We start from the raw sequence: 12,075 nt of genomic DNA on the forward strand, positions 1-12,075 counted from the left end.
ATAAAACATTTTTGGCCTGTAGAATACCATAGATTTAATTTGAGATTTCTGTGGTAGGAGGTCACTCCTAATATTTCAATATGATTATTCCTTTTTTTTTTTTTTTTTTTTTAATCTAAGGTGTGGGGGGTGTTGCTTAGAAGGCTTTGTTACTACTGATAGGATATGTGAAGGAAAAACTGATAAAGTTGTTATTAAATTCAAACATAACATAAGGTGTCTCTTAATGACTTGGCAAAGCCTTGGAAAGTAAAGGAAGCTGACTTCCGTTGCCAAAATGAACACCACAATGCTATGTGGAAAAATATTTTAATGTTTTGTTCCCATTTTTTGCTAATTTTTCTTTTCAGGAATCAAGAATCCAGTTTCAGTTGCAAATAGATTGTTGTGTGAAGGGCAGAAGGGAAAACTCTCTGCTGGCAGAATTCCACCTTGGTAATTGCTTTGTTCTGCTTGACTTTACTTTGGTCTTTCGCCTCTACTGCATGCAATATTTGAAGGTTATTTCTTATCCCAAGAAGGAAGGTGCTGTTTTACATATGAGTGAGAGCGCGCCTTTAAAAAGAAGATAAGCTTTGTTCTCTGATCTTGAAACATCTTGTGCACTTGATGAAGCTGTGGGTAGAATGAATTATTGTGCATAGATGGCAACATCATTTTGTGATAACTTCTGTCTGTGTGATTATTTCCAGCTACGTCATACTGAATTCTAACGTTTGTTACTGTAGCATTTTGAAAAATCCCTAAATACATCACGATTAGATTGAAATTCTACTGCCTTTGCCTCTGTCTACCTTTAAAAAAAGCAACATAGTTTTTAACAAGTATATAAAAGAATCCCACTGTACTGCCTGTTTTTGTGGCTTTATTTTGTAGCTATAGTGTGGAAATGCGCAATGTTTAGTAGCTTCCTCTTATCTTAGCCAAAATGGGAAGTTATTTTAAAGACAGATTTAATAGTATTTACAACAATGAAAACATGCATTCCTTTACTGAGATGAGTATAATACTTAGATTGAAGAGGTAACTATTAAATGTGTAACAACTTTAAATATTATTGCATCATTTTGGAAAGAATCCAAGAAATGTGGCAGAATTGATTGCTCTTAAACCCATCTTATTTTCATTAGCAGCTTAAATTGACAAGTAGACAACTTGAATGATTCATTTATATTAATTGACTGCTATCCTCAGTTACCATACCTGTTGCAGAAATTTGCTACCATTTGCTAACTAATGGGCTACAGCATTTGCAGATGTATTAAACCAGCATTTATGTAATTTGAAATATGTATCTTTAGATTCACAAATTTTACTTTCCTTACTATGTTATTCTTATTCTGTAAAATTAGCCAAATAGTCTGTAGGTGGATGGTATAGTATTCCAATTTAAACAGTGAGGAAAAGCACTATTTCAGTGTTCTGTCATGCTGCAAAGGAAGTTCATAGATCAGAAAAAGCCACCCTGAAACCAAACTATCAACAAGCAGATTTTGCTTTTAAAACTCTTTTCTTTAATGAAGAAAGAAAAGAATAACTGTAATTAGTGAGGTAACTTCTTTTTTGTCAGAGGAGAAGTTTACAAAGGAATAAGAAGTTGAATTTCAGTTGCTGTTAGTAGCTCGTTTCTTCAGATGTCAGGAGAAAGCGGGACTTAGCTGAGTTATGTTAAAGAGTGTCAAATAAGGTGGGGTTTTTTAGTGTTCCAGAACTAGTACTGAAGTCAGCTACAGGAGCAAGCCCTTGTGATTTAGTTTTGGCTGTATCATTGCAGTGTTTTCTCGAATTGTTGTAAGGAAGAGCACTTGGGCATTTTAGCATGTTTGCTATAACTTCATGACCTAATTTATGCTGGTATTATTTTAAAAATAACTGAATGGAAAAGAAACTGTGTCCTCTTGCCCTCAAAGGACAAGACTAAATCCTTCAAACACTGTGCAAGGTCTTGGCTAACATGCTTTTAAAGACAAGGGAGCTCAAACTCGAGGCGAGAGGTAAACTGTCTTCGGAGCCAACACATACAGTTTATTGTGCAAATGTTGTGGACCTGAGTTACCTAATACATATTTTCATTTCCTTTTTCCCATTTTGGATTTTAAACATATATTTTATTAGAGCAAATTAGTTACGCTGGGAACGATCTATACTAGTGGAATATGATGGGTTGTGCTTTAGGCTTGCTTTGGTAGATGCTCCAGTACCTACAGGGTATCCCAAGTTCAGAATGATAGAGCTCATGTTCATTGTTGGTGATGACTATTGACCCTTTCTGGCAGGGTTTGGCATGACACATTGTTGTTTTGGAACTGAAAATACATTCCTGCACAAGCTGGGAATATATATAGTCAAATGACAAGAAAGCAGCTGTATTCTGGCATTCCTACCAAGTGTCAGGATTTTAGTAACTGATTTTTGTTTTTAAAGATATGCAAGTTTCATCTTGTTTCTCATGGGAAAATAGCGTATTGGGGAATCTTCCCGATACTGCTTAGCCTAAAAACCTGTCTTGTTAAAGAAACCTAGTGGTAGAGACTGTTTCTATAGCATGATCTAAGCTAGCTTAATGTTTTCTGGCCAGAATGTTTGGCACATGACCACACAAGAAAAATTCAGAAACTGTGAGATTAGTAAAAGTGGCATTATGGAGATTCTTGTCTAAAAAGGAACACATGGAGGCAGTTAGTTTGGCCTGTTCACCCCTGTTCAGCACCTGTTTTTATAGTGACAGTTCAAAACCAATTCCAAGTGGTACATTTCTAATTTTGAATAGAAGAAATTCTAATGAGTGTGAATTAATTTATTCTGAGATGGTAAGCTTATAGGGAAGCAGTGATCAAATGTTCTAACTGATGTATCCGATTTCCTGTAAATTGCTCTGTAGGGTGTGTCATTCTGGATCAATATCTTGTGGTCTTGTTTAAAACACAGAATCCCACTATCCAAATTAAAATTTTAAAAGTTTAAAGTAGAGAATCCCTGAATTCATGAGTGCATGTGTTGAAACAGCTAAGGTCCTTATATCTTTCTGTCATATTTTATTCGGCTCAATGTTGTCAGGATTTTCTCTGCCTATGTATGCAGGAACAGAAAATACTGAACTTATAAATGTTACATATTATCATAGAAGATATTCCTGTTCATTGTATAACTTTACAAAAGAAAGCACTATTATAATTGCACAATTATGTATTGGATGGATCTTTGGAAGTGGTCTTTGGTCACAGAGTAATGGATTAGAGGTTTTGTATAATAGGTTCGAAGATTTTCTATTTCTTGTGCTGAAACCTTGACCTTCCTAAGGGAAAAGGCTTACTTACATCTTATTTACATCTTATTTAATCTACTGTTAAGTGCAGATACATAAGAATTGCAGATGGTACAAATACACCTAAATGTCTCATTTCTTAGAACTCCTTAGTACTACTGATATCTAAGTTCATGTCTGTATCCCTTTTTCAGTATTAATAGTAATCCATATGGGAGAGAATCCCTTCTTAGGGTTTTCCCCCCCCACCCTTTGGGTATACAGGGATTTGTAATTGCTTCACAGTTTTACAGTACTGTAGGCAGGATATATATACATAGTGTAACTTATAGGGCAGTGCGTAGTCCAGAAAGGGAAGACTTGCACCACCTTTTATCTCTGTTCTATATTTCTTCAGAAAATTTCTTCTTTGTAACAGTGATTTCAGAGTGATTTCTGCATTTTATAATAAATGTTACAAAGTGAGTTTGTTACATTCAGGGTCGCCTTGACCATCTTTAATGAACCTAACCTTCTTCTGCCACTTCGATTTAGCTTGATGTAGCCTGTCGCCCTACAGCCCATATTAAATGGTCCTGTTTGGAGCAAAGAGCACCAGGATAACCACGTTCTTGGATAAAATTGCCTAAAAAGACCATTTTTAGATACCTTTACTTGTATTTTCTGTTAATATGGTTTAGTTTGCCTGGAACTGGAAGGCACGTCCAAGCATCGGCTCCTTGCTGGGAGGATGTTTTAATCTTTTGTATGTTCTGAGCCTGTAACAACTACAGAGTACTCCTCTTTTAATATATTTGCAAGAAAGATCTTTTAATCTTGTTTGTGCAGAACCAACTTTCAGAGTAGCAGAGCACAAACTCATTCATCCTTTGTTTTTGGTGTTTTTTTCCCCCTTTGGAAAATTGTATTTTGAATTAGCCTAAAGGCTTTTGAGACTTGGTGGGGTTTTGGCTGCTTTCTGTAGCCCACTGGCTTTATTCCCTATTTTCCCTCTCCCCCAATAAATCAAGCTCGGTGGTAGCTCTTTAGAGGTAGTTTTGGTTTTATGTCAGCTTAAAGTATTGCCCTGTTCATTCTTGCCTGCTGCAGCTTTTCTACATGGCTACACGGATGATGCTCATGGCAACTAAAGCAGTTCCCTAGTGCCAGACTGCTGGTTCCCACCCTCTCGCCACCCTATCATCTGTGGCTGGTACAGTTGTGTGTGTGGCTGTGTGCTGAACCGGATCATAGAACTTGCTTTTTGGGATGGTGTACAGACTGTTTAGTCTTGCTTAGATTACACATATTTGACTACCTGCAGAACTGAGTTCACGCTGTATGTCCTGTAGGAGTCTCTTGCCAACTAATTCTATATGAATTTATAGGAGATACAGTATAGGTAGTACAGACAACAAAGCACTGAGATCCTGGTATTTTTTTTTTTTTTGTAAACTATTTAACTTTTCTGTGATTATGCTGTTCTTTCAAGACATCCGAACTGAAAAGTTTAAAAAAAGTGGATGATCTCTGTGGTGTTATGGGGCCTCAATTAGATGTCAGCAGGAGATGTCTGCTTCAACTAATCTAACCATTCTTTGGGTCCAGAACTGGAAAATACTTTGCGTGCATCTTATAGGAGGGAGAGGAATCTAGGAAGTAAGGGCGCAAAGTAAAAGTCATGTTACTTAAGTTTTGAGACATTCTTGGGTGCTTTTTTTGCACGCTTCATAAATAACGGTGACTGTTGCTGTGTTTTTAAATATTAAAAAAAGCAATTGTGAGATTGCTTGTAAGATGCAGTGTTTCTAACTGATCTGTGCTATTCGAGTTATCATATATAAAACTCCTAATATTTGAGCTTGATACTTTCTCTACCTACCTTTCCTTTCTGTGTAAATTGTTTTATTGAACAGGAAGTGCATATTCACTTCCTGAGAATGTATTGTTGATAGAAAAGTTTTCTTTTAAAGACCAAACCCACCTTCTTTTAGTCAATGGAGAATACTACTTAATTAGGTTTGGCTACGGTTTGCATTTCTCTCTTACGTGAATGGAAGTGACGGGTTGTTTCTTGAGCACGAGCTTGCCTAATAGGAAGTGCTTGAGTTCTCCCAAAGTACCCAGTAACTAATTCTACAGTATCTTGCAACATGAACAATATTTATCTGGAGCTGCACTAATGATGGTAAGAAATATGTATTTAACAATTCAAATTCTTATCTAGATAAACATTTTTTTTTGAGACTTTTGTAAGTAAAGACTGGACACACGTCTTGTATTGGTTAAGTCATAGAAAAGATAGAAAGTACCGCCTCAAAATACTACATGCTGAAAGCTGCAGCTGTCCATTAGGCAGTTGTTTTATTTGCATTTCAAAAAGGAGATATGAAGTTACGATTGGAAATAGTTGTCCTTTACTGTGTTGCTGTTGTAGGTACTGTTGCGCAGCAGCTTTCTGAAAATGTGTGATTTCCAGTTACCACATTCCCCTTTTCAGGGAATCAGAATAATTTATTTAAGGGGAAACAGTATAGATAACTGAGGCTTTTTTTTCCCCCCTAAAAGTTACATGTCTGTTTATAATTCTTTTGCTATCGTTCATTGTCATGGTAGTGCGTGCTATCTCTAATACTGTAAAATGGTCAGTACTGACTAGAAAACAACTTCTCAAATTGTTGGGTTTTTTTCCAGGTATATTAAAAACTCAGTAGACTTGACTCATTTGCAAATGCTTGATAAAACTCCATGAGACAGACCTTTATCCTTCTAAATAAGGCTTATTTTTAGCTTGTGTTGTAGTTCTCAAAGGACTTCTTGATATTCCTGTGGCATTGGCTGACTTTACTGGAAATACCTTACCATTCTCGCCTCATTCATCCCATGTTGTTCGTCTTCAGAATCTTACTAAGTTGTTATAGAGAGCAAGACTCTAGAAGGCTTTGTCCCGGTTTAGCTGCAATGAAAAGCTGGTGCTATTTGGTAATTAATTTCAAATTTAATAGCACATTTTTTTACCTGATACTACACTTAATGTTAGGGCTGCATAGTCTTTTAATGAAACTACATAAGGTTGCCAAATGTAATTATAGCTGACATTTCTGTGAAATGTAGACAGCTTACAATTTTAAAATGACCAAACCAAATAGAAAAAATAATTGCAAGAAAAGGGGGATTTATTATATGGTTTTGTTTAAACTCCCTCTTCTGTGTCTCCTAGCTTTTTAGTTGGTGAAGGAGCTTACAGATGGGCAGTTGATCACGGGATACCAGCATGTCCTCCAGGTATCATGGCTACAAGTGAGTAAACTGGTGGTGTCAGTAGGAAGAACAGGACAGAGTAATTTTAAATGGTGCCTCATATTTTGAGGTGTATATCATTTCACTGTTCTTAACATTCAACTAGCTTATGGTATTACGGTATATAAGGATGGTTTAAGTTTACTAATTTTCTATTAAGTGTCTAAATAGAAAAAATTATGAAGTATTACTTCAGCTGCATTTTAGCAACATCTAATTCAGTGAGTTTGTGATTCTAGGATTAAATCCAATGAAGGACTTTTTTTACTGAAACGTAGGCTCTTTAGTAGCTTGGTCCTGTGAGTCTGCAGTTGTGATCCATCTTGGATCCTAAAAGCACCAACTAGCAATGTATCTAAATTCAGCAGGTGCCAGTCTGACTCTCAAGATTGTATAGTTACACCCATCTCTGAGTCTTTGTCCGGAACTGCTCTGGTGTAAACAGGCTGTCAAATTCATTTGCCTTTTTTTTTAAGCTTTGCTTCATCTAATATGGTAGAATAATCCGATCCAGAAAATAGACTTGGTTTATACTGTATACTCGCAGTAGTCAGGTCTCTTACAAGAACTTCTTTTCTTAAAATAAAAGAAATTATTATGTGATATTGGTACACCATCTATAAACTAGGCTAAAAATCAGTGTGCATACCCATGGAAAGGAGGATGTGGTTCCGCTTCCTTCTCTTCTTCAGTCCCTCTCCCTTTTGGAAAGTGCCATTACTACTAGTCTGTTGTTCACCATAGGTGAAAGCATACCCTACGCTTACTGTTGAAGTTATGCAGCAAAAAAATCAGAGGTCATTACCCAAAGAAGGACAACACAGAAGATTACAGAATGTTTCTTTATTTTACAGAAAACAGTATTACTGCATAAAATATATGAGTAGTCCCTAAACCAGAGATTGAAACCCAGGGATACCATTAAGGCTTTTATTTGGTCTAGTTCTAAATGTAGATAAACATCCAGAAATTGCAGTACAGAGTTGCTAATACTCAATGCTTAAATATAATCCCTGAAACAGTGACACCATTTTACTTGATCATGCCAATTTTCATACATACTCATGATACATTTCATTTGAACAGAAAGTTTTGATTTCTAGTTCCACATGACAAACTTTTGCCCTACCCATCTGCTGTATTTGCACAACAACTTTTGGGCTCAGTTAAGCAGAACACCTTTATTTCTGTGACTCTAGAAAGAGTAAAAACACTTAAAGGTTTGGGGGGGTTTTGTGTTTTTTTTTTTTTTCCCCCTTTTTTTTGAAGAAAGTGGTTGCTACTTATGTGTAGGAGATACTCCAGAAGGAAGGTTTCTTGACTAACTCTGTTTGCATGCACAAAAGTTTCCATTGTTTCTAGTACCAGTGTGTTTCTGTTGTGACAGAGATGATTAGATTGTAACATTAATTGCCAGGTGATATCTTACTAGCTAAAATGTACCCTGGTCAGAACAAATCTACACGTTATGGCTTAAAAATAAGAATGACCACTGCTAGTTTGGTTTATCTAACCCAGACTATGAATTTACATTAGAGAAACATGAGAAAAATAATCCCAGCCTGCCCATTTCACAAACCTGCCCCAAAACACCAGTGGTTCCTTTTTGTCTCCTCAGTATATTCAGCATACTTCTATTGAGCAAAACAATTTGCATTAAAACAACCGGGATTGGGAAGTTAATCCTGTTGCAAAGTCAATGCAGAAATGCCGTTTGCTGTTGCAGTGTCAGTGAAAAAAATACTGGTATTAAAGTAGCCAGCCCTCCTCTGCTCCCCACACCCCCCACTTCCACCCAGGTTTATACATACTGAAACACACACCTCCACGATTATATGCTTGAGCCATTGCACAGGATGGATCTGCTCTAGCAATGAACTGATGCTGTGAAGCAGGTTGTGACTGTTAAGACTTGAGTGTAGACTATGTGAGAATTATTTCAAATTAGGGTAATTGAAGGATATGCTGAAAAAATCCGTGGCAGAGATATTCTTTGTAATACTGAGCAAATTACTTAAAACTGAATTCTTCACAGATGTTCTCTAATTCTGTTGCTTGACCTTAGCATAAATGACAGTCTATGTTTAACTGGCTTTATAGGAGGGAGGTGTTTGACTATTAGTCTTGTGCTTCAGTTTCCTGCTCAAAAAAGATGAGATGGCTATTTAAGTGCCTAAAACGGATACATAGGAAAACAATACTAGCTTACATTAAGACTGCATTATTAGCCAATCTGAGAGGCGTCTGGGAAAAGATTGCTTGAGCAACTTAAAATTTGTCATTTTCCCTAAGATTTGAGTACACTTAATTTTGCAGTATAATCATTAATGGTAGTATATCTGATTTTTTTCTTTAAAAAAACAACAACACAACAGCAAGAAAGAGCAAACAAAAACCTGAAAAATGAGATACAGAAAATGTTATGCTGATTTCCATACCAGTCCTTAGCAAATCTAGTCTTCTAACTCGTAGACTTCTGGTCAGTGAGGGTTGAAAGTAACCATTAACACCGTGTGTGACAACATGGGATTGTTATAGCTGAAAAGAAATTGGAAACTGTCTCACAGGTAACATGTAAGAAAGCCAAAATTGTTTTTTCCAGTGTTACCAGGGGAGGGAAAGTTAGACGTGCTTCACAAACAATTGAAGAGAATGTTGTTTCCAAGCAACCTCAAAAGATCTCATCTGAAGTGAGCTATTGCATTAAATAATGTAACAAACTTCAAAAAAATGGGAGACTTTTTGATTATGCTTGCTACAATTGCTATGGTAGAGTTTGCATGCAGAATTGGGGGTAAATTAACTTGAAATGATGTGACTCTTGAATAGCTCTGTAAAATGAGGGGGTTGGAGTAGATGACCTTTGAAGGTCTCTTCCAACCCAAACTATTCTATGAAGAACTGAAGTAATTGCCAAACATCAGGAAAATACGTTCAGTAACTTAATTACAAAAAAACAAACCCCACCCCCAAAAAAACCCTAATCCAAATCTTAGACATGTACTTACAATAAGTATTAGCAGGGAGAACTAGGTGCATATGTTTTGGCTTCTCTGTGCTGCACATGGAAAATATATTCTCGAAGTCGCATTATTCTGTCTCCCTTTTCCTGGACCTGAGATGGCAAGAGTAATGTTATACGTGCTATAAGGCTGTGGGATTGTGTGGTTGGTTTTACATGGATGGAGCTCTCTGTATGATCAGTTACAAAGAAAGTTGCACGATCAGCTTTGTGGTCACACTCCATAATTCTCTCAGAACTATCAAAGTATGTGAGCACCAAACTGAAATTATGTTTTAAACCATGTTACTTGTTGAACTACATCAAGGTTATGTCAAGGCTCACCTGCTTTGTCTTCTTCGGTTTGCCAAGTGTGTGAGGAAATGGGATTTCTGCCGTTTGTAGAAATCTGGTGGCTTTCCAGTGTACTGAGTGGTGTTGGGTTTTTGGGTTTTTTTTTGTTTGGTTTTTTTTTTTAAAACTGAAATGTGATCTGCCTGTATTGCCTGCAGTCTGCAAGAAGGCTGAATTTATTAATTCCTGCCCATACTAGAGCTTAATTCCTGCCAGTACTAGATCCCTTGCTAGCTTATGCTAGAGCTGTGTTACCCTGCTCAAGACAGACTGCTTTGAAAGTGTGATCAAAATTTTAAGAGTGTAATTACAGTTTAGAAATGCTAATGTACTGTATCATGAAACCTCTTATAAATGTTAAAAGTATGCTTTACTCTAAATAGGCAATGTAAATCTAAGGTACAGCTTCAACTGTCAGTCTCTGTGCCTGCACTAGTAATAACAGAACCACTTTTATCTGAATTTTTCTGTTCAACCTATAGTAGATGCAAAGTAATTGATTTGGCAAAGATAACGTGATGTAAGGCAGCATCTTACGATTGCTTACAATGTTACGTCTTCAAAGGAAAAGAAGGAAGGTAACTGCTCATGCAGCAAGCTTGTACCTCTAACTCGTAACAATGTGGAAGTGACCATAAGTATTGTAGTAAGTTATATTACATAAGAACAAAAGCAGATGCAGTGGATCCACATAGCTTGATAACTGGAATCCAAGAGTAGCCACAAATGATGCTTTAGGAAGAATATAAGAACCGAGCAAATATATACTTCCCTTTGCCTACCCCATTTGCTATCCCAGACTCTACATTCCTAAGTCATCACTGGTTCCTGCGTATATGGAGGTAGTCAGTGGAATTTTCTGCCATGAAATTGTTGTTTCCTCCTGAGCCCATATTAATTTCTAGCATCTGCAAAAACTTTTACCGCTTAACTATGGGTTGTGTGAAGAACTACCTCTTTTTCATTATTTTGAGACTTGCTGAATAAAACCTGCTGTTTTATTGTCAGGTCACTACTCGGAATCCTTCTTCACTGAAGTCCTCTTACTACCTTGAATAACTTAGCGTCATCAGTAAAATCACATCATGTTGTTGAACAGAGTAGAGGCTACTATAGGTTGATTTGGCATTCCACTTGTAGCAAGATATTTATTTACTCCTACTTTGTTTTCTATTTTTTAACCAATTTTGTGTATGCAAGGGTATTCCCTTTTATCTTATGGCTGCTTGGCTGCTTTGATGAGGGAGAGCCTTTTCTAGATAAGTGTCATGCAGATTGTCATACTTCTAGTGACACTGTATGTCTCCCTGTCCACCGGTATCGCCTACTTAGCCTGCCTCTCCTCCAAACCCCCAAACCTCACCTCACCCCCACTTCTCTCCTCCACTTCACTATTATTGCATTAAGAAAAACATGTGCCATATTGCTGGAACTGTGCTACGAGGTTCAGTCAGTAGCTCAGGGCAGTAGCTTAGACCATGTTTTGTTCCTTTGTTTTTAGGGTGAGAATGAAAGAGATCTGAAGAGAAACTCAAGGAAGCGTGGTTAATCTGAATACATATCTGGTTTTAGGAAACTAAGGGCTATCTCTCAGATAGAAGATGCTTGTCTTTTAACAGTGAAAGTTTTTACCTCTGTTCCATAATACGCAAAGTAAATGAGCTCTGGTAAGTGCATGTGTTTCACTGGCAATACAAAAAAAAGAAAAAGGAAAAGAAAAAATAAAAGGCCAGACATGATGTAAATCCTCCCTGGAATTGGACATAATTTTGCAGGTTTACTTGCAGTTCTGAATTCTGAACAGCTAAGTGCAGCCAGCAGAATGGCGACAAGTTAGCCAGGAAAAAAAGTTGGGCCGAAGTACCCAGAAGATGCTTTGAATGAAAATATTCCAGGGAGCAGGAAAGGATGCTTGATGGAAAAAAGAGATTTCTTCCAGGAAGTAGTAAGAAGTGGTATGTCCAGCAACAGTTTACCCTGAGTTCTTGTTATGAAGAACAGATCTATATAGTAGTGCTCTCAGAAAGATAGGTTAATTTTTTTATATGCTTTTGATGCTGAGTGCTTTTTTTTTTCCATTCATGTTGCTGTCTCTGTCAAAGTATGGCAACATGGGAAGTAGCACTAGTAGTCTTTGGTCCCAACACAAGCATAAGTGGTGTTAATTTGTCGTTTA

General features: G+C 36.9%; 1 protein-coding gene across 1 annotated transcript in view; it reads left to right on the forward strand.

The window, feature by feature from the left end:
• TASP1 (taspase 1) overlaps nucleotides 1-12,075 on the forward strand; it is an 85,571-nt gene that overhangs the window by 13,311 nt on the left and 60,185 nt on the right. The window contains 2 exon segments of the mRNA XM_075147704.1: nucleotides 351-435; nucleotides 6,465-6,544. Of these exon segments, the coding sequence (XP_075003805.1) occupies nucleotides 351-435; nucleotides 6,465-6,544 (165 nt within the window).

This window comes from Calonectris borealis, chromosome 3, assembly GCF_964195595.1.
Source record: "Calonectris borealis chromosome 3, bCalBor7.hap1.2, whole genome shotgun sequence".
Lineage (NCBI taxonomy): Eukaryota > Metazoa > Chordata > Aves > Procellariiformes > Procellariidae > Calonectris > Calonectris borealis.